Here is a 23,562-nt window from a genome sequence, read left to right as displayed (position 1 = left end):
TAAATGTTTCTAGATAATATATAAGACAAATTTATCTATTTATGTGCTTGTTTTAGACTGCAGAAGTATTTCCATTTCAGTTTTTCAGGAATGGATCCTGACCGTTATGAGAAGCATCATTTTATGTCCATGTTTTAAAAGGGTACCAGGATCTGCAAAAGACAAGATTCAAGGCATGTTTGCATGACCAGCAGAGAAAGTAAGAGGGTGTCATGGAGCAGGCAGGCCAAGTGGTAGTAAGGGAGAAGCATTGCTCTCTTTGAGTGTGTCTGCAGCTCTTGAGGAACCTGCATGTGCCTTGCATTTAAAACAAAAATGTATTTCAGTACTTCCTTACTGGGAGAACATTTCAACTTGTTTACCAATAGTGACTGCAGCTAAAATGCAAAGGGACATTTGCTGCATGTAGGGGCTGTTTGCTTCCTTTTCGTATGAGCCCCTCTGTCTCCCTGGCCACTGTGATTGCTTTAGAGCATGCAACTCCAAAACTTTTTTCTGAGGATTTCCGGGAAATGAAACTTTCTGATTTTGGGGAAGAATTACTGGTGGATGGTTTCTCTTCATAGCAGATATAGCACAAACACAGAAGTAGATTGTTGAGACTATGAGAGAAAGCAACCTCAGCATAAAGCAGACATAATATAAAGAGGAAGAGCAGGGAAAAACCTGGTCTTTGTTACCACTGAAACACTGGATCCAGCCTCACCTGAAACCCTCATGACCTCTGGATTTTTAAGTTACGGGTGTAAATAATTTTTTATTTTATTTTTTTATTTGCACCACGTTGAATAGAGAGTTTAGGTTACTTACAATTACAAGGCTGCTAATTATTAACATAATCCGGGTATATTTAATCCTTACTTGGTAAAAGGAGTGCATAATAATATAGTAAAATAGACAAATGCTTTACTGTTACTGGTTTGTAATACGAGTGCAGCCCAAGTCCCTAGGTGAGGGCAGTGCTTCGAGGATGCATTTGGGCAGATGCAGAGCCATTCATCTGTCATCACCAAGGCACGTCGATCAGGTGGAAAGAACACACGGAGGTGCCTGCTTCTCTCCACTGCCTGGCGGTTTTCCTCCTTCGCATCCCCTCTGCGTCTCACCTGGATCACCAGCACACCTCCTCTGTTGCTCTCTTCTCGTCCATTCCCCACACCACAGCCAGGGTGCTCTTTGCAAAGCACAAATCTGATCATGTTTCTCTCCTCTGAAGCCCGTTCTGTGCTCTCCACTCCTCTAAGGATCAAGTTCAAACTCCTTTATGTGACCCTGCACCATGGAGCCCAGCATGGGCTGCTCTGCTACCTGGGAGATTCCCTCCTCCTGTCCTTCCTGGCTGGTTTCAGTTCTCAGCATGGATATCACTTTCTCTGGGAGGGCTTCTCTGACGCCCCTCTATGTGCCTCTTGGCCAGGCACTCTCTCCCACCATGTTGCTGTCCTATCTGTCATACCACTTTAAAATTGCCTGTTTATTGGTCCCTAATTCTTGCTAGACTGGAAGCTCTGTGAGGACAGGTCCACTTTTCTCACTGTCATATCTTCAGCCATAACACAGCACGTGGCACACAGTACGTGCTCTATAAATATTTGTTGAGTGAGTTCATTAATTATAACATGGCAAACCCATCCCATAATACCATATACATATCAGTGCAAAAATTTATATTCTGCATGCATATATGTCTGTCTAATTCAGCGAGTAATTTCTTTGGTACTGCAGCACATTTAAGTGAAAATGGTTCCAGTTTTAAACAAGTTCAAAACATCTCATTTGGGTTTTGATTTCATGAATCACAGAACCTGTGCCAATTTTCTAAACAAACTGCAGTAACTCTGTTACGTGAGATGGAGTGGGGGAGAAGCTCTCCAAAAATAGCTGACCGGATATCCCTCTTGGAGGCTTGGGTTATGTCAAAGTATTTTGTGTTAAGCCAGTGCTTCACAATGGATCACTGGGCTTTGAAAGGCTATTTGGGGTCCCTGTTCAGTGTTAAATATCTGCTTATAAATGGAGTCAGGCTAAAAATCTAGAGGAAAGGATACAATATCAAAATAGTTATCACTTTCTACCATTTGATACTTAAAAAAATCTGATTTAATAGTACTGAAGTGATTTCTTTTTTGAACAAAGTCCTATAACAAGGACACAAAAAACAATTATATCATATATATACCAATTATCCTGATATGAGCATCTCATGTTGCACAGAGGCATTGATATTCAATGTGGTAACCCACAAATATGTACAATCAACTATGTTACAATTAAAAAAAAGTATTTTAACAGATTAGTGAGGAAGCCAAGTTTTCTATAAAGAAGAGCTATTAGATTTGGGCTTAACTACTTTTCTATTGGAGTAGAACAATCAGATAACATCTGGAGTTACTAACACTTCAATTTTTAAAAAGAAGTAGTTTGGGGATATCATTCTTACTGACCTCATAAAAACTAGTAGGGATTGTCGTTTTGAATGTTTATGACGGACCACAACCTTGAGCACAGCTGAGTGGACCTCCATAGGTGAGGCCACTGTGCTGTGTGGGGCCGTGACTCAGAAGCTCTATCAAGGCAAAGATGAAATGATTAGCTGGACCAATCAGATTCTCTCTGGAGATGTGACGAATGGGGCGCTTGGTAGTTAGAGTGGAGCCGAGACACACAGAGAAGCCAGGGGACACATACACATGGCAGGAGAAGCTGTGAATGAGTAGAAACCATGAAGAAGTGGAGGCTGAGTAAGCAGAAACCAGGCACTAAAAACACACAGTAGAGGGCGAGGTACTTGGTTGTCTGGGCAGAAATGACAGAAGCAGAAACCTGTACGAAGTTACTATTTGTGGGTGCCTTGATCTTGGACTTCCAGCCTCCAGAACTGTGATAAATAAATGTGTGTTGTTTACAAGCCACTCAGTCTATGGTACTTTGTCATAGCAGCCCAAATGGACTCAGACAAGGCATTTCATCTGATAGAACACCCCTCAAAAATGGAGGGTCTGCACTCCACCCCATGGCATACCAATCCTATTAACATCCACAAATGGTGGAGCCTACTTACTCCCTTAGTTAAACCAAACTCAGGAGCCTGCTAGGTTGGTGTAGAGGAAGTATCTCCTTGGGAGGAGCTCTGGGTGGGCTTTGTAATCTGATTGTGGGTCAATCAAATTCAAACTCCCCTTGGAGGTTCTCACAATTAGCTGCTCCCCACACTAGCCTGGCCTCAGGAGAGCGGAGGCGCTCCACTAGTAACACTGGCCTTGTGCAGGGGTAGAGATGGGAGAACATCACATTCTCCCCTTAATTTCCACTAAGACAGCCAAGACGATGGTGTCGTCATAATCATCATTGTTGGACAGTCATCAATCAGAGCTAACACTTCAACGTTTTTTTCTTGGTTTCTTTGACTTCTCACTATGGGATATGTCTTATCCTATTCAATTTTCATAACAGCACTACGATAGAAGGTATGACAGAAGCTTGAATTTATAGTAAAAATATAGTAAAAATCAAACCAAATCAAATACCCTTCTGTTCTCCACCCCCTGCTCCTTAAGGGGGGAAATGTTTAAAAACAGAAGGATTAACTAACACACCACCTGCTATTCTGCTTAGCAAACTGCAGTCCACTCCTATTCTGCTGACACCCTCCCTGTAGGAGATGCTGCCTGGCTTAATATCCAGAAACTCTTCTGGTGGCTCACAGGTGTGGTAATGCTCAGGGTGAGGCAGTCGTTCTGTCTGTTCCCTCAGTCTGAGGCAGTTTTTCCACAAGTTTCAAGGACTGTTTATACCAGAATCAACTGGGATGTTCCAAGTGAAGATCTCCAGGCTATACCATAGATTTACTGAACCAGAATCCTTGGGGATTTTGCCAGGAAATCTGCATTTTTCCAATAAGCTCCTCAAAGAACGGTCATGCACACTAAAGTTTGAGAACCACTGGTCTAAAGTGTTCCTTCTGAATTTTACTTCTCTTTTTACTTTTTCCTGTTGATTGACGGGGAATATTCGCTCTCATCTGTGGGGAGCACAATTACTCATGGGGCAGGGCCTCCCTCGCTGATCTCAACAGGGCTAAATATTTACAAAAGATTATAAAATAGCAATGTGGTGATAGGAGTGGGGGAAACTGGGGCACTGTATAAAAAGTTAAATGATATATACATCTCTTCATATTTGAGGATGAGCATACTGCCTTAAACCTACATTTGCCATTGCTTTTTCAGTAGTAATGACTGGTTTGCCTTATATTTAAGAGCAAGAACAACTTGTAGGATTACTATTTTTCTCACAGAGCTGGAAGTTAACCAGTCTGTATGGAGATTTTGCCTGATCTTGCTGTACTGACTAGCAGTGCCACACACTAACTATCTGGGGTAATTTCCAAGAGCCCTTTGTCAAAGCACCTTAAACCACCCACCCTTCATTTAATCAATAATAAACGAAAACTTGCAAGTAGCCAGAAGCTTTTTATTCTTTATAATTTGGTTGAATGAATCCACTTCTAAAAAAGAAAGAATTCAACCTAATGTTAAAAGTCCAACAAGGCAGCTATGCAAAGTAGGGGTCAAGAATGTGTACACAAGGTTAGAGGGACTTTTTCCAAAATGTGCTTAATGGAAAAAAAAAAAAAATGTCTAGTCTTTTTCTGTACCTAACATGCTCTATTTGGCTTTTCTGGTTCTGGGTACAAATTTTAAGCATGTTCAAATCTTGCTATTGTGTTTTATTAATTTGATATATTACTATTTTACATTTTAAGTTATTTGAAGCAGTTAAATAAATTACTGCAGGTGGACAAGAAAACGCAAGCCCCAAAAAGTTAAAGGATGTCATCATAAAAATTGACTTGGAAATGAACAAAAATATAGTAGTGTAGCAAAAATGCAGAATAGGTTTTTCTTGGTACAAAATGTACAGATCATAACTTCTTGAGGGGCATGATAGGGCAAGACAGAGGCAGAAACCAAGCTGGCACACAAGGTTATCTTGCTGAACATTCTATGTCAAGTATTTATTCCAAGTTACATCTTTTGGGAGGAGCTAATATTTCAATGGTTACCATTTCTTTTATAGATTGAGTCACTCTTGATTTTAGCAGGGCTCACACTCATACTAGATGTGCACAAGACTGAAAGCACCTCATAGTTTGGTGATAAGCAATAATTAGTAATTCAGTTGTCGCAGTCCCCAGTCCATCTTGGGTAATTGCAGGGTGAGTTTCCTAGCAAGGGTTCACCCACATGCACTTGCTGTCCAGCATTTGTTGCTCCTGAGGGCACCTCTCTCCTCACGTTAGTATAAGAGGTTCCTGGGCTGGGGTTAGAAGGTTGCTGACCCACCAGTTCTGCTGGCCAGACTGTTGTCTGGATTCCTGATGCCTTGCCAGGGTTTTTAGGTGGCAAGCAACAGAAATGATTTAGGCTAACACAATGATCAAAAAGGAATTTGTTGGAATGACATGGGGCGGCACACAGAAACTGAAGACAAGTTAAATAAACAAGCCTCAAAAAAGACCAGCCCCAGGGCTGTTGTGAGGATCAAGGTACAAGAACTAATGGAGAGTTGTTGCAGGGCACTGCTGTCAGGATGAATAAGCTCCTTGCGCTTTCAGCTGTAGATTCAAATTCCTGGGAGAGGCCACTTGACTGGCTTGGCTCAGGTCATGTGCCCAACCTAGTGGCTCAGGGACTGATAAGTAATGAGGGGAGGGGAGTTCAATAAAGTAAACTTGACATGCTACCACCAGAAGTAGGAAAAGATAGTGGCCAGGAAAAACAGCAGATGTGCATGGCACTCTGTTTTCTGCGTGTCCCTGCTTTCCATCTGCCTGCCTCTTGGCCTTGGACGTACAGTCCCATCTTAGTCTGGGGTCCTTCTGGCCAGATCTGACAGCCACCACGCTTGAGTCACTCTTCTCTGTGTCTGCTTCCCAACTCCTAGTTTGACCTGAAGTCTTAAGTCAAATATAATTCCAGTGAGCCCTCTGGCTTGAGTTTGCCTTGTTTCCACCCACCACCTTGTTCTGGCCTCTGGTTCCCATGCTTGTCCCAACTCTGCCCTGCTCCTTAAGACTTTCAAATATTCCTGGGCCACTATTTTCTTTGTTTTTGCTTTCTTTTTCACTTTTATAACTGATATAAAATTAAATATATTTATCATAGACAACTAGATGTTTTGAAAAATATATACATCGTGGAATGACTAAATTAACCTAAGTAACATACACATTACCTCACATAGTTGTCATTTTGGTGGTGAGAACATTTAAAATCTACTCTTCTAGCATTTTTCAAGAGTACAATATATTGTTACTAACTATAGGCACCATGTTCTACAATTCCTGGACCACTATGTTGTGAAAAATTCTCCAGATTCACTCTATTCTGATGTTGGTCATTGTCATTCCAAGCTCTTTTGCCCCCAAATGCTTATTTTAAGTGGAACAATCCAAGATATTTATCTATATAGTTCCAAATGTTTTTAAAAGGTGGCAAAACAAGCAAGCAAACAGACCACTCTCTTTTCTTTGGAAATGCACAGTCTTTAAGAATCTACTTAGAAAATACTTCGGATATGTTGGAAAGTCAAATTTTTCATAAATCCAAGTCAGTGGGTACAATGTCATTAGGAACAGTTCTGATTTAACTTAATTCAAGTTTATTCGTAATGGTAATTTAAAACTAAAAAATTTAAAATAAATACCCTGTGATACAATTAGAATCTCATTCTTAAAAATGAGTACCTCAACTGCTCTCTCTGCATGCTGACATAGAAATCATTCATTGTGTGGTTGCTGTGGTAACAAAAGCATATAAAATAAACTAGAAGAGTTCTGACTCCTGGGCTGTAATAGATAAAAACTGGATGATGATTTGGTTAAATGCTGCCAAATACCACCACCCACCAACATAAACACTTACTGAGCTCCTAACACGTGCTAGGAATGGTGCTCAGCATTTACAGGCATTGCTGTGCTTAATCATCCAGGCAATCCTATAGGTTCCTATATTTTACATTTAAAAAAAAATTTTAATTGACATGTAATTAATACATAATTGTCAGGTACACTCTGATGTTTTGATACATATATTTGTTATATAATAATCGGGTCAGGGTAGTTAAATGTATCAATCGCCTCATGCATTTATCATTTCTTTGTGGTGAAAACATTCAAAAGCCTCTCCTCTAGTTACTACGTAGTAATCAAAGTTTAACTGTTAATCATAGTCACCCGCCTGTGCAATAGAACACCAGAACTTATTCCTTTTATCTTATTCCTATTCTACAGATATCTCAGCAACTTAGTCAAGGTCATGCAGCTAGTTCTTCGTGGGGTGGATTATGTAATGATGGACTCTCTCAATATCATCTCAAACAAGTGTGGGTCTGTAGAAAGGTTTGCACAAGAGAGGGGTCCTCATATTAAAAATGATGAGAAATGATAGAATTAGAGTTCAGAGGTAAAGTATGATTGGAATTAACCATCCCTTCATTTTATTCTAATGCATAACTGTACTTCCTAGTACTTCTCCAGGGGAAGATCGTCTCTCAGGGGTCACAGCTTGCTTTGGTGGCTATGATGAACATGATTACCTTTAATCTGCTTTTACAGCCAGGAACAACCACTCCCATTTTAGGAACGAAAAGCACTGTCCTTCATATTGGAAAAACAGGAAAATTGAAGCCAAGAAGAGCAGATAATAATAAGGAGCCCACTCACACTAATTCAGTGATTTATCCAATTGAAAAATCACAGCAATTTCACATGTAAAAACAAGTCGGACTTTAGGGAAGCTTCTCTGATTGCTGCTTTCTTAGGTGAACTTTTAAAAACTGACTCCCAAGTAAATCATTTACAGTATGCTAGTTAGTGGACGTTAGAGTGATTGGTATTAGTCTTCTATTTTTATATCCGAAAATGTTCAACAGGTTGCAAATGTTGATAGCTTAAATAAAAAGTTCTTGAATTATATGTGTGATCATTCAAGAGTGGTCTGACTGCTATTTTAGATCAATAGGTGCAGGTCAAAATTTTCAACATTTTTCTCTACTACGAAATCTTGGGTCTTAAGGTCTTCATTTCAAGTTTGTCTTTTCCTGCACTATATTTTCTTCTGAAATTACAATGCAGCCATTATATAATCTACAGCTGAGATTATAATGCACTCACATGCTTATCAAGCAACTGCTCAACTTGATATGAGAAAGTCAGTGTAGTTTTAATTTAGATGCATGGTTTCAGCCAGATCAGCCTTCAAGAAACCTAAAAGAAAAAAAGAGCCTAATATATTCTAGGTGCAAACGTCCTCTGCTGGGAGATCTTTGAAAATGAGTGAGAGAAGCAGGAAGGGATGGGACGAATGGAGCGGTGTAGGAAAAGAGAAAATTGCTCCTTGATACATTGATTGAAAATTCTCTTTGAACGATTGGAATGATCTTGAACCAATTCAGATGTCCTATGGTGATGGCAAATGGGGGTGTGTTCTAAGAAAATCCTGGCTCCATCCAAAATATTCCTTTGGTTCATTTTTGGGCAGAGCTGAGACAAGTCAATAGGGGATAGGTAGGTTATTCTAGAAGTAATGATGGGAAAATTGACTATTTGGGGGAAATTTTAAAAATTTAGATCTTCAATTCACAGCAAGTCATATTTTAGATTACATAAGAAAAGAAGATAGAATATATATCAAAATGTGAACTCTATATTTATGAGATAGAATTTTGGGTTGTTTCATTTTCTTTTTGCTTGTTAGTATTAAAACTATATTTATCATTTGACAAGTAGAACTTGTAGTATAAAAAAGAAAAAGTTATGCCAGTTGCTCTGCTTAATAATTCTAATTAGTCTATTATAAAAAATTGGATATGTAAGTAAGGAAATTCATTATGGTGTTGTTAATAATATAAAAAATTAGGTTAAATTATGGTCTGTAAAAATAATGTAATATTATACACTTATTTTTAAGGAATATTTAATGATGTGAGAAAATACTGACAGTATAATTTCAAAAAAGCAGGATACAAAATACCATATGCCATATGATTACATTTTTATACCAATACACCAAAATATTAACACTGGTTACCCCTAGGTTCTTATATCAGGAGTTATTTTTGTTTTGTTTTACAGTCATCTATATATCCCAAATGTCCACAAATGATGTGTATTGTTAGGGAAAAAGATTGATAAAGAATATTTATGCCCAGTTTGATGATTAGTTCCAGTGCCTTCATTTTGAAATCTCACAAACATTCATCCTCTGTTTGAAGGATATCCCAAGAGTTTCCATAGCACGATGCATTGGTGGAGTTAAGGTGCTAAGTAAATGTGTACAAAGTGAATTTACATTGCTGACTCTGTTGCAGTCAGTTACGTATAAATGGAATTTGAGGGAGGCTGTGCACCAAAGCTGCTTCGGTGGCTTCTCTTTTAAATACATGTCAAAGATCCCTACGCTTTAAATATAAGAAAGGAAAAAATATTAATATTAAATGTTACCCAGGACTATCTCTATAATGAACAGGTGTTTTAGTTGGTAAAGTTACCATAAAAGTGATCAAAGCACTGACTTTTAGCACAAGTATTTTCATGGGCTGGTGTAAGATAAATAAACTATTCATTTTTTAATGTGGCCAGAGATAAGGGAGGATGTCATTTCTGCTGATGTTTTCAAATAATGTTATTAGAAAATACCAGCAGTAAAGAATGCACTGAATAATGTTTTTGAAAATCAGAAACTCCTTAATCCATTCCAGGAAGTTGATACTAGGTCACGAAATAAAAGGAGAATTAAACCAGTATAAGAAACATATTTGGAGTATTGCTTTTCTGATATTGAAACTCATTCCTGTCTTCGTAATACGTGGCATTCGTGGAATGCTTGACTGTGTGTAAAACGTGTTCAGCTGTATCATTTCTGGATATAGGAGCGGCAAGATTTTATCCGCCACATTATGTGATTGAGGAAATGGAAGGTCTTGGAATTTGAGTGACTTGCCCCAAACTGTCACAACACTGTCTTTCTTCCAGCACACGATGAAGGGCTCTGACTGCTGCCCCATGCTGCCTCTGCCTCCCTTAGACAGCAGGGTGCCTCCAATGTCCTTGCCTGCATGACTGCCCTCATAGGGTCTGGGGATGCTGCCTATTCAGGTCACATGGGCTCTGAATGTTTCATCTCAAAAGGCCTGAGCAGAAACTCTGAATGGTTCTGTGGCACAGCCCCAGGCACATGCATTACTCAATAAATCCACCTCTTGGTTTTCTTCTGCCTTTTCTGCAGCAATTAGAGAGTGCTGGCACCCGCATGGAATAGGTAGTCTGGCTTCCAGTCAGTAGGAAACTTATCTCATGAGATTTCAGATATGGCACTGTTTTTTGTTTTTATCACTTTTTTTTGGGAAGGGATTACAGAATCTGCTTTTGCCTAAGATAGCAAAATAAGGAGAATCCAGTCCACATGTGTAAACCTTAGAGCACTGCTGCTAATCACTGACAGGGGCTCGAGCTGGGGCATACACCGGAGGTAGGTAAAGGTACCACCCAGAAGCTCTACTTGTTGCTTTCAGAACTCATCACCAACATTTTTAAGTACTTTACTTTGAAGATAAACTGTTTGAAAGCCACTGAAATCTTACTACTTTCAAGCTCCTTTGCAATCACATTTGTTTAAGATAATGCCTGCTAGTTCACTGTTCTGTGCACTCACTAATCCTTTTTCCTCTTTCTCAACTCCACTTAAATTCTGCTCTTCCAAATTTACCGTTATTGCATGTATAATTCTATTGTTACTGTCTGCATGCTTATCTCAGCCGCTCACTTGGTTGCAGACTCCAAGAGGACAGGAGAGGCCATGTGAGTTCTACCTACTTTTGTTCCCAGCATGTAGTACTGCACAGAACACATAGTAAGATGTGGAAAAGTATTTGTTGAGTTGTTGAATTGAAAAATGAAGCATTTGATAATTCATCCAAAAAAATAATGTTTTAATTTTTTATGCCAAAGGATTGAAGAATCTACTTATTCTTTACTGACTATTTAGTTTAGGTATTGAGTAAAATGTTGGTCCAATTCCATAAACATTCATTGAGGACCAGCAATACCAGGTGTGATGCTAAGAGCTGGAACCACAAGAATGGATAAGACATGACTCCTGTCTTCAAGGAGTTGAGTAGGGGAAGCAACACGCCAACAGGTTAATCTGTTTCTACATTGCAGAGACAAATAATGCTTCAGTAAATAAAAGTAACTAAATAATGCTATTGATTATAATAAGGATAAGAGTGTCAGGAAACATTTATCTTGTATAACTAAAGCATTTTAAAAATTAATCTTATCTCAAATATTACTTAATTACTTAACTGATAACTACAGTGGCATCTGACATTCCTTTTCAATAATCTGGGAAGACTTTGATAGGAAAGAGTCCTACCAAATATCCCTAATAACCAGAATTCCCAATTATAAACCCAGTTCCTCGACTAACTTGATGAATACCCTTGGATCATACTCTCATCTGGAAATCAGGAATGATATTACCTTGCCATCTAACTCTCAGAAATGCACAAAATCAGACATTTGGTAAGAAAGCATCTGCATACATAATCATTAAAACTATGATTTTACTAATTGTTTATCTTCAAAGAGTTCCATTTTAGCATTATTTCTAAACAATTGGAAATAACCAAAATGTTCAGTAGAAGGCATTACTTAAATAAATTATGATACCAATCAACAATGAAGTTCTCTGTAGACATTTAAAAATTCTATTTAGAATTACAAATGACATAAAAAATTTCACCAGTCTTTTGTTAGGTAAAAGAAGCAGAATGAGAAAAAAGTCTAGAAGGGAATAAACCAAAATGTTAACAGTAATCATCTATGGGTAATGTGGTTATAGACACTTTTTATTTTTATATTGCTTTTGGTACTTTTAAACATTTTCCAAATTTTGTATAATACATACAACTTTTTTAAAAAGCCAGCATGTGAACTCTTCAGCCTTCCCAATATCTTACACAAACAGCATGAAATTATCCTATCATCCTGGTTAAGCAAAGAAAATAAATATCTTGCCTTGTAGCCTTGGGTCTCTCCAGACATACTTTGTCATTTGATACAAAGGGAGAATATTGCAGATTTCTCAATTTCCCACTTGTGGAACTTTTTCCTGGAGAAGTTCATGTAACAACAAAAATATCCTGGTGGGAAAAAAATCTAGCGACCTGTCTGTTTTGTCTACATAAAGACAAATTTCCCAATGTTTCTAAATACACTTCAGCTCATTTTTAAACACTGGGATCACTTCTCCAAGAATTTGGAGAGGCAATCTAATTAACAAGCATGGATCTTAAAGATTAAAAATGGAAAACTCCTAACTTACCTTATCACTACTGTCAGAGAAGTAAAAAATTTTTATGTAGCTATATCTTAAATAGCTCTGAAGATCACACATTTTTTAACTATTATCTCACTACAAAAATTAATATCAAAATGCTGGCAGTATAAAATATTCTTTAAATATATGTGTATGCAGATTTATATGTACACACACATACACATGCATATAATACTTACCATGATATATGGAAATTTGTTTGTTTGTTTGTTTGTTTTTGTCTTTTTCGTGTACTCAGCCAGTGAGCGCACCGGCCATTCCTATATAGGATCCGAACCCGCGGCAGGAGCGTTGCTGCGCTCCCGGCGCTGCACTCTCCCGAGTGCGCCACGGGCTCGGCCCTTATATGGAAATATTTTTGATAGTCTGATACTGTATGTACAGAGCATTAGAAATCAGCTGGAGTTTTCACTTTCTTTAGTGTGTACATAATGATTCCCACGTTAATTGCCTGAACCAAGCAACAGGGACAGACTGAGCAATTGCTCTGTTGGTTTCTTCTAGTTCTTCTCTCTTCTCCTGAGGCTTCTAGCTCTCCTTGTATTAGAGCCCTCCCTGGCCTGGGCCTCTGTCATCTAGGACAAGGGCCCTGTGGCTCAGCTTCCTAGTTCTGCCCTGGGCTTCACAGCCACCTTCAGCAAATTAGACCCATCACAGTGAGGTTGAGGAGAGAATCACAGTGTTCCTGGTGAAAGAAGGTTTTCACACACCGCTTTCTATGTTGGCTCATTCCCAAATGCAACGTGAAATCATTACTCGAGCCATGCACTGGGCTGTGGGCTTATCCCCCCCTATGCAATGAGCAAGTTTCAGTCCTAAATTAGCATAACCACGATGTACCCTCCCCTCTGGGGTACCCGGGCTCCCTGTTTCCCTCTCTTGCTGCACCCTTAGCAAAACACTCAGCATATTCTTTCAGGGGCGTGATTCCCTGTGTGGTGAGTAAAACCCAGCCTTTAAATTTTATTTATTTATTCATTTATTGATAAGTTCTGCTGGTCTCGATTTTATTCTTTGACAACCCAGGAGCCATAAAATTAGAAGTGTCTCGTCTCTGTTTACATTTGAGAGGCCCTGGCCTGGACCACGTCTCTCAGCGCTTCGCAAGGCTGTCCCCACACGTGGCCTAAGCCTATTGCTGCTCCTCAGAAGGACTTTTCTAAGCACCTCCGCCTAACCTTCTCCATCACCACATCCCATTACCTCCCACCAGCAGCACAATCTGTGGTTACACAATTATCTGTTTACTGTCTCCCAACTCTGTCATGGCTGGGGATTCAGACTTTTGTTTACCAGTGATTCCCCGGCACCTGGCCAGTGCCTGTCTTCTGTCCTATTCTCTCCTTCTGGCTTTCAACATTAATAATAATAAAATAATAGTAGCTAGAATATAAAAGCTGGATATTCACTCTGTACCATGCACTGGGTTGAGCATTTTATCTGCTAGCAATACTTTATGACCATTTTCAGATAAGACAAATAGACACTTTTTTGGAAGTGACGTGGCTGGGGTAACACTAAACTTGCTACCTGTCTGGACTCTACTGATAATTTGGTTTATAGTTTAAGATGAAAGGCAAGGTGTGGTCTGTTGGTTTTCAATATATTTCTCCTTTCCCCCACTCCTTTTTCAAAGTATTTGCCATTTTTCTGATGTTTTTTGAATTCTTCACATGCATAACTTACTCATATTCTGATGTAGTTACATACGCATAAATGGTAATTTGTGTAGCTTTAAACTCTGCAGCCAACAGTCTTAATTTTCTGGAGAAAACATTGCACGGACATTTAGGCACAAATCATCCTGATTTATTACCTTTAATCAAAATGTATCATTTTGACAAATATTTATTTCTTATGGCAAATAATCAAAGTGAGTTCCATCCACATATATGACGTTACAGATTGTATTCCCCTCTCTTGTCTAGATGCCACTTACATAAAACTGAGCTGTCTGGGACGGTGGCCCCAAGTGGCTATAGATACTTGCAAATGTGGCTTGTCCAAATTGAGATGTTCTAGAAGTGCAAACACACACACAGATCTCAAAGACTTGCTATGAAAAAAAGATTGTAAAATATCTCATTAATTATTGTAATAGTGATTACATATTAAAATAATAATATAGATGTATTGGGATAAATAAAATATATTAAAATTAATTTTACCTCTCCTTATTTTTTTAATTTGGCCACTAGATAATGTAAAATTACATATGTGGTTCATAGTTATAGCTCACATTATATTTCTATTGTATGACATGAACACAGATGTTTATTTATCTGAGGGTACAATGAGAAGACAGCACTCTGTAAGCCAGGAAGAGGGCCCTTACCTGCACCTGACTATGTTGGCACCCTGATCCTGGACTTCCCAGCCTTCAGAACTCTGAGAAATAAATATCTGTTTAAGGCATTCAATCTGTGATATTTTGTTATAGCAGCATGAGCTGACTAATACAGATGCCAACAGATTCCTTCTACAATACATCAGAAATGTGTGTTTTTCTCCATCATACATATCAAATATTTAGGATCCCAAGTTTCTCACTTAGAGGTATTGGCAAACATATAGCCATAGGTTATATGTCTTAGGTGGACTCCCATGGGTGTTGATCTCCTGTGCTGGCTGCATGTAGACACCAAGCATAGCGCTAGGAGTTCACATACATTATCTTAAAATGCATGAATCTATATCCACAAAGTTCAAAACAGGCAAAACTAAATATAGCACTTGGAACAGATGTTTAGATGATAAAAGTATAAAGAAAAGCAAGGAAGTGATTATTAGAAGCCAGATTCTAGTTTTTTTTTTTTAGGGAAGAGAAAGGGGATCGCATCTGAGACTGATGCAAGGGTAACTTCTGGGGCTGGCCATGCTCTGTTCCTTGACCTGGATGGTTGTTCCTTGGGCATTCAGCTAATAAGCCATTACACTCTACATTTGTTAATGCGCTTTTTATATTGGTGCCATCAATAATAGAGCACTATTTAAGAAGAAACATTATGACCAATTAGGGTTTATCCAGGAGCAATACAAGGATGGTTAAATATTTTTAAAATATTTTAATTTACCACATTGACTCACTAAAAAATATATGGTTTTCTTAAAATAGATGCAGACAAAATAAATAATAACATTAATATCTATTTGTTGAATAAAACAAAACAGTGAGATTCAGGAGAGAAGGAAACTCCTTAACCTGATAAGGAGAATCTATTAAAATTCCACAGCAAAAGTCATACCTAATGAAATGTTGGAAGCATTCCCTTTAACGTCAATAATGAGAAAAATTATCTGCTATTACTGCTTTTATTTAGCATTGCACTAGAAGTGCTGGTCAGCATAGTAATACAAGGAAAAAAGAAATAGAGATTAGAAAGAAAAACTAATTATTTGCTGACAATATGGCTGGCTACATAGAAAATCTAAGAGTATCTACAAATTATTAGAAATAATAAGAAAATTCAATAAAGTTTCTGGACCCAAGATCAAAAAGTAAAAGTCTCTAGCATTTCTATGCACCAGCCATGTGTATATGCACCAGCAATAGTTAACCTATATGTTCAATGTAATACCAGTCAACATCCCACAGGCATTTCTGATGGAACTGTGACAAGCAGATGTGAAAATTCAGCCAGGAAAGCAAAGGGAAAGAACACCAGTGACAATTTTAAAGAATAAAAATAACAGCGTAACTGTTCTGTCTGGTACTTATCCTATCAGACATAGGTTTAATATAAGTATAGTGATCAAAAACAGTGAAGTAGCAGATATAATACTGCAAAACACTGAGGAAAAAAGCATACTATTCTGTAATTAATGTTGGGGCAATTTGTTATCTTTGTGGAAAAAGTTAAAATCAGATCCCATAAGTAGAAAACAATTCCAGGATTATGAAATCTACATCTAAAAGTGGTAAACTGTAAAAAAAAAAAAAAAACAACTTTTTTTTAAATGTAGATGAACATTTTTATAATCCAAGGAAAGAAAAGATTTTTTTCAACAAGGTACAAAAGATGAGATATCAAAAAAGGATGAATAAGTTTGAGGTTATATTGAAAAAAGTTTTATACATTAAGGCATCAATAACTAAATGAAAAGATAAACTAAAGATTGGAATAAAGTATTTGCTATACATTTAAATGACAAAAGTTTGGTATACAAATATTTAAATAACTTCTAATTAATGGCAACCAAAAGGCAAAGTCCACAATAGATGAATAGGCAGAGAGCTGCACATGCAATTCACACTGTTAGAAATATAAATGGCCAATTAAAATATGAAAATGTTCACAAACTCGCTAGTCAAAATAAGACCTCATTTCATATCCATTAACATCTAAGCACACCAAGTTTTACTGAGGATATGGGGAAATAGGTACGCTGTTGGTGTAACACTTTTGGAGATCAATTTGACAATTTCTAATAAATTTAAAATATGCTTTCTCTATGAACCACCTAGGATCTCAAATTCTAGTTGTCACAACGGTACATATACAAAAACATGCATTGCAACTTAGTAAAATGAAATGTGAAAACAAACTTACTCTGCTTATGGGGATGAAAAAATAAGCTGTGCTTTATTTATATAACTGGATACTATGCAATGGCTATCATTACAAATAAATCACATCCATGAAAGGTCTTCAAAAAGTTCGTGGAAAATTTGTATTATCTTTCGATTCCATTTTTTCACAAACTTTTTGAAGTACTTTCATATGTATATCACCATGGATAAAATCCAAAAACATAATATTGAGTGATTAAAAAGCAAGCTCCAATTGGTATGCGTAATATGAAACTAACACACGTGAAACACCACAAAACAATAATATTTATTTTTTGTGGACACACACACACACACATACACACAGAGTATGAACACAGAACTCTGCAGGAGAATGATATGCATAAACCTCCTGGAATAGAAGGAGAAGTAAAAAACGTGTGTCTGACTTTCTGTATTCATTCATATTTTTTTTTTCCCTAAAGGAAGAGATCTGAGAGCAAACAAGTCGAAGTTCATTAACATTTGCTTCATCTCAGGGGACAGATGAATTGGTGTCTGTTACATCACTTCCTGTTTGAAAGGTTTCCTAATTCAACTTAATTTTTTAAATTTAAAAATGAAATCGGGGGAGAAAGCATCCTCCCTAAATGCAGCTGTTTTTCTGCTTTTGATATTTACTTCTTATAGCTCTGCCCTTTCTGGAATTTTAAGGCAAAAAGAGGAAGGATAAACCATGATATCTTAATTTGTGAACCTCACTTTATCCAGAGATCAAAGAAGGAGCTCTCTATACCTCAACTCCAAAATCTATCACCTGAGGCCACAGCAAAGCACCTCCCAGTCTCAAGAGGGTGGTCTGGTCCTGGGGAACAGCTCTCAAGCCTGGGATGGTCCCGGGGAACAGCCAGGCCTGGAACTGGGTGCCCGTGCAAAGCAGCAGAGGTATTTCACTCTGGTACTTCAGTACAACTTGTGTGGGTGGACAGTTCCACCCTGTCTACACTCAGTACGTGGGGTCAACACCACTGTATCTTCCTGTTCTGAGAAATGCTAAAGTGAAACTGGAGAAATTCAGAGCAACATAGGTCCTTAACCAGGGTAGCACAAAGATCATAAATATGATGGCCCAAAGGTTAAATTTAGCTCTCACTGATACATTGTCTGGCTCATACTATGTTTTTTGGAAAGGTGTTGCTTAGTTGCTAATATTTAGAATTTGAGAAGTTTCTAATAAAATCTTAAGTCCAAGCTTCTCTGCTGAAGTGACTCTGGTGTGGTTGAGTCTGAATTCTAGAATGTCAACAGCTGGTTGGCCTTGAAGATTGACCCCTGCCCCAGTGCCTCACTCCTTACCTCACCTGCTGGCCCCAGTAGGGGTTTCAAACCTCCATTTTACAGATGAGAAAACTGAGGCTCAGAGTGGTCAACTGCCTCGCCCAAAGTCAGAGTTACTCTGTTGAGTGAGTCATGTTGGCACATGTTACCCAATCATCAGTTAACTTCTTGTGATTCCTTTTCTTTACAAGATGAAGGCACATTTCATGATTTTAATGTCATATTTTCTGTCTAATCCAGCAGGTACAATGGAAATGATAATTCTTAAAACTTTTAATAAAGGTCTTACTTCAAGTGATAATAAAAAAACAAACAAACAGATTAATTGTAATATCAGCTAGAAGTCATCAAGATTTGGCCAAAATCAAAACAGAAAATTTTGCATGTAAAAGGTAATAAGGGAATATAACAATATAATTGAAAATGGTGTAATTAGAGGTTGCACAATCACAGAGCATCACTTTTTCAGGCTGATCCTTATCTGAAAGATCAAGTACAATCATCTCCCTCCCCTTTCCCAATCTTGTTTCATTTCTTTGGAGTCCAGAAGAGTCAGGAACTCTTCCCCAGGCCTCTCACAACATATACTTCCTTTAGTTTTTTTACTTTTGGGATTCATTTGTTCCTGGCTAAATCTGGTGGATAGTCCACATTGACTTGGATGGGTTTTATCTGTCATGCCCAGCAGTATTTAGTTACTTGGGCTGGGCATTCCTAGTCTATGCAAAGTGCATTTTTGTTAGAACCAGCTATATTAAAAGATTGCAGTGGATTACAAAAATCCTTTAGTATGTGACACACTAAATAAATGTAAATCAATAGGGCAATGGTTCAATTAACTTTGGCACATTGTGAAAAACTCTGCAACAGAGCAAAATGGAAAAGAGGGAGATCTTAAATCCCAACATGAACAGATCTGTAGGTTGCAAAAGGATATATGCAGCACAGTATCAACTGTGTTAAAAAACACAAACAAAAACACATATTGTTTATGGGTCCATATATGTGTATGTTAATGCACAGAAAATGTCTAGAACAAAACATGAAAGTGGTAAGAGTGGATACGTCCAGGAAGACAGGGAAATGGGGAGAGGTAGGGAGGTGGTCAAAGGGGGCTTTAGCTTTGTCTATAACGTCTGCAATGTCTTTTTTTATAAAATGTCATCTATAGTGTCAATTTAAAATTTAATTTAAATAGAAAAAACTTGGATTATATGTGGCTATAGGTTCTAAAACTCTTTTTATGCAACACAAATATTTCTGTGACTATTAATTTTCAGTCATAGTTTCAATCATGAAATTTGTAAGACATCTGCTCATCTTGGAAATGAAACTTACTATACTGTGTTGCCACCCAGATTAATTTTTAAGTGTAAAAATAACACAAAGTATTTGAAAAGTTAAATTTCACTTTTACCAATTAAAATCAAGTCAGTCTAACTCTAGGAGGCATAACAGCTTTGGAGAACACTCCATTTATCTTTAATGGCAAAGAATAAGAAATATGAGGCAGATTTAAATGAACCAAGAATCACCCAAATTCCAAATCGAAATCAAATGAAAGTGAAGGATTGCTTAATTTATTCTAACATGAGTTCTAAGCTGCTCTTAATTTTTCAGTGACATCAATGGAATACTGAAGGACAAGTTTTGACAACAGGGACACTGAGCTCCAGAGAGGTTAGAGTCCAGGGTGAGGTCATAATTAGAAAGTGGCAGGGCTGGGACTCCCCCCAGGTCCCCCTGCTGAGCCGTCTGCTCTGATTCACTGAGGTGACATCGCGCACCCGCCTATCCGGCCTTCTCACATGCCATCTCTGGCGATTGTCTGTCTAGTTCTCTGTCTGCTGACTTCTGGAGGCTTTCCCCTCCATTCTGCCTTCTAGGGCACTGACAGGCCCCCTCCTCGCCTCCTCCCGCAGCCCCGTGCACTGCACCTGTCCCCGGGGCATCCCGGCTTGCTCCCTTCCGCCCGCTGCCAGTCCCGGGACCTGCGTGGAGCCCGCAGCCACGCCACCCGCCAGGCGGCGGCTCAAGGACAGCGCCCCCGAGGGTGGGGCCGGCCTGTCCCCCGGGACGCCGGGGCGTGGGTCCCCGCACTCACCTTGCCCGCCGCGGGCGCCGCCGCCAGCAGCACCAGCAGGACCTGCAGCAGCAGCGCCGGCGGCCTCGGCGCCGTCCCGGGGCGCATGGTGCGCGCTGGCTCAGACCCCAGCGAGTCCAGGGACCGGCAGGCTCTCGGGCCACTGTGTCCCCTGCGCGGCCGGGTCGGGGAGCCCTGGCTGTGCAGCTCGCCTCGCCAGCCCGCCGGGAGGGTTTTGTAGGGCTCAGCCGCGTCGTCCGTCCCTCCCCACCCAGGATTTTGGTGTGGCTCCAAGGGAGGCAAGAAGTGGCTCAGGTCCCGCCCTCATCCCACCCTCCCTCCCAACTCACCAGGCACTGTCCCTTCGACCCGGGCACCGTGCCCAGGACGGGAGAGAGACGCCTGCGGGGCAGGTGGGCGCGGATCCAGAGTAAGGGGCTCGGGAGATGATGCTGCTAAGGTCCCGGGGCCCAGGCCGGGTAGAGGGGTACGGGCGGGAGGTGGGGACTCTGGGGGTGGCTGCGCGGGGTGGAGGGAGTGGCCCGCGGCCCTGCCCACACTGAGCGGAAGGGGCGCCGGGCTCCGCGCCGGGGAGGCTGCGCTGCGTCCGGCCACTTTCCGCTTCTCCCACCTGCCTGCGACCTGCAGCCGCCGCGCTCGGCCCTGAGAGCGCGTGAAGACGCAGCGGGGCCCGGGCGGATCTGTGCAGGTCCGGGCGCTGCGGGAGTGTCCCTTCTCCTCCAGGTAAGGAGCCCACAAGCTGGACTGTCGCTGTCCCAGGGCCTGGGACACCTGCCTGCGGGTGGGGGTCGGGGGGTGGGGAAGGAAGTGTGGTGTCCTGCTAGGGAGTTGTGGCCAGGAGTTACCAGAGGACAGCTGGTCTGCCTGGGCTTGAACTGGGCACAGTGTGTTTTGATTAATTTGGAGGCTCTAGTTACCGGCCTGGCAGTCGGGCAGGTCCAAAATGCCAAGAGCAGAGGCAGCTGAAGAGAAAGAGAAAACCCATCCTATTCCCTGCTGAGTTGAACTGCCTTTTCAGGCTAAATCTTATCTGCGGAAATGCATGAGAAAACAAGACCCAGCTCTGGTGCAGATGTCTCTCTCCTGAGGGTGCTCTTCATGGAGGTGGCCCTGGATGCAAATATACAGTGTCTGTCTTCTTAGGGCACCGTCTTCCAGCAGGGCTCTGGCCCTGTCTGGTGCCACCGACCACATTGGTTTAGTGAAGCCTTTAGTGCCCTTTTCAGAATAATGTTGTTAAATGCATACAATGCAATTAAATCAGAATCAGTTTTACTGGAATACAATGATCACGTACTGAAATCATGATATAGTAACATTATTGCATTAAGTAGCTAGATCTAACAGCAGGTTGACTAAACAGCTGTAATATCATCGTAGTGTTGACTGCAAGTGGTATTTTGAGATAACTGTCCAAAGTGAAATGTGACATGAGTAGGTGCAAACTCTCAAGAGCTGCCAGCACTAGTGTGGTCTGTCTCCTGTACTCATAACTGAAGGAAACGCTGAACTTCTGTGAAGATTAGTGAAAATAAAGATGTAATTTTTTTTCCCCATCCGAGTTCATGGACCACCTGAATTCCATCCTCAGGTTAAGAACCCCTGCTCTGGAGCAGTGCTCCTGACATCTGCAGTATCTGCTTATCAAATGCCAAGTATGAACTATGAGGTTGGTCACTACAGTAGGGAACCACACGCTTGCAATTAGAATCAGGTCTAAAGTATCTTAGGCTTATGTAGCCATGCAGGTAGGCTAAACCTTAACAGTGAATGCAGACAGCCTCTGTACCCCACCATTTTGTAATTTTTTAATTTTTTTACCGTGGAGTGAATCTTAGTCTTCCGTCTGTCTTTTATGCTGGTGATTCTCAACCGTGGCTGTGCATTGGAATCTCCCGAGGAGTGTTCAAAAATCCTGATATCCAGTCCATGCCAAACCAATTATATCACACTCTCTAGTGGTGGGGATCAGGTATCGGTATGTTTTAAAGCTCCCTGGAGTTTCCTATGTGCAAACAAGTTTGAGAGCCACTGTTTTACATACACATTTTGTTAGCTGCATTGAATTAAGGTCTCTTCTTAGTACAATAATAAAAAGAACAGGTATTAAACTCTTTCCAAAGACTTAGGAACACTGTGGAATGTGTGCTCAGACCTTAGATATTGCAGTGTGGTATATAGTAGCTTCCCATCGATAGGGAAGGTTCTTATGGAATCTTCTGCCATCCCTGTGGGATAGGGCAGCAGGTGCTCTGCTGCTAAAGTGACAGTGTCCAAGAATTTCAAGAGGTGTCTCATTAATCTTTCTTGAACTGACATTACTTCCTGAAAACAAAAACAAAAGCAAAAAATCTTCATGCTGATGTTAAATGCTCCTTCTCTTTGCTGAATCCTAGAAGATGTCTAAATTTGAATTTTAATTGCCTTTTTCTGAAACCAAGTCATTGTGATGGGAGACCGGACTTGTCTTTATCATCTTTGGAATGGAAGGTGGCAGTCAACTGCAGGTCACTTCTGCCACAGCAACGGGACAGGGAAGAAACTTGTGATATAAATACAGTGAGGATGAAGCAATGGTTAAGAGCATGGTCTCTGGAGTAAACTCCGGATTTTGAATCCTTCCTATACTTACCAGTGTGGCCTAACCTCTCCGGGTTAGAGTCTTCTCTTCTGAAAATTGGGATAATCATGGTACCGACCTCAAGGAGTTGTAAGAATCTAATAATCCATCAAAATCCCTTTGCCCAGAGTCTTCATTTAACAATCACATATTGGAATGTGATTCTTAGTTGCATAAAGGAAAATAGGTGGACCTGATGAGAAATGCTGGCACGAGGTAGAGATTCTCTTCTGAGCTCAGTACTAAAGGGACGAGAGTCAAGCACAGCCCATTAACCCACTTGAGGTTAATATACTTCTAAGGCATCTAGAATCTTGCTTTGGCATCTCTGGGACCAGCAGCTTCAGCCTCCCAGGGAGCTTGTTAGAAATGCAGAATCTCAGGCTCCACCCAGACCCACAGAATTAGAGGCTACATTCACCAAGATCTCCAGGTAATCCATACACATGAAACTTTGAGAAGTGGCTTATCTAAAAGCCAAATTTAACCGCTTATTCCCCACCTCCCCACTATACCTCCTCTCCTTTTGTACAATGTTTGGTATGCTTACCAGGTGGTGTCAATTAACCAGAATTCTTGGTTTTTT

The 23,562-nt window shown here is 40.0% G+C and overlaps 1 protein-coding gene across 1 annotated transcript in view; it reads right to left on the bottom strand.

Annotated features, from left to right (window-relative positions):
- The window catches only part of COL4A3 (collagen type IV alpha 3 chain), a 127,096-nt gene extending 106,653 nt beyond the window's left edge, over positions 1–20,443 (bottom strand). The window contains exon 1 of the mRNA XM_063105191.1: positions 20,357–20,443. Coding sequence (XP_062961261.1) covers positions 20,357–20,443 — 87 coding nt within the window. The remainder of the gene's footprint in view (positions 1–20,356) is intronic.
- Between the last annotated feature and the right edge of the window lie 3,119 nt (positions 20,444–23,562).

Source organism: Cynocephalus volans, chromosome 1 (assembly GCF_027409185.1).
Source record: "Cynocephalus volans isolate mCynVol1 chromosome 1, mCynVol1.pri, whole genome shotgun sequence".
NCBI classification, from domain to species: Eukaryota; Metazoa; Chordata; class Mammalia; order Dermoptera; family Cynocephalidae; genus Cynocephalus; species Cynocephalus volans.
Note: the sequence above shows the minus strand (reverse complement) of the source record. Positions and strands in the feature narration are given on the sequence as shown.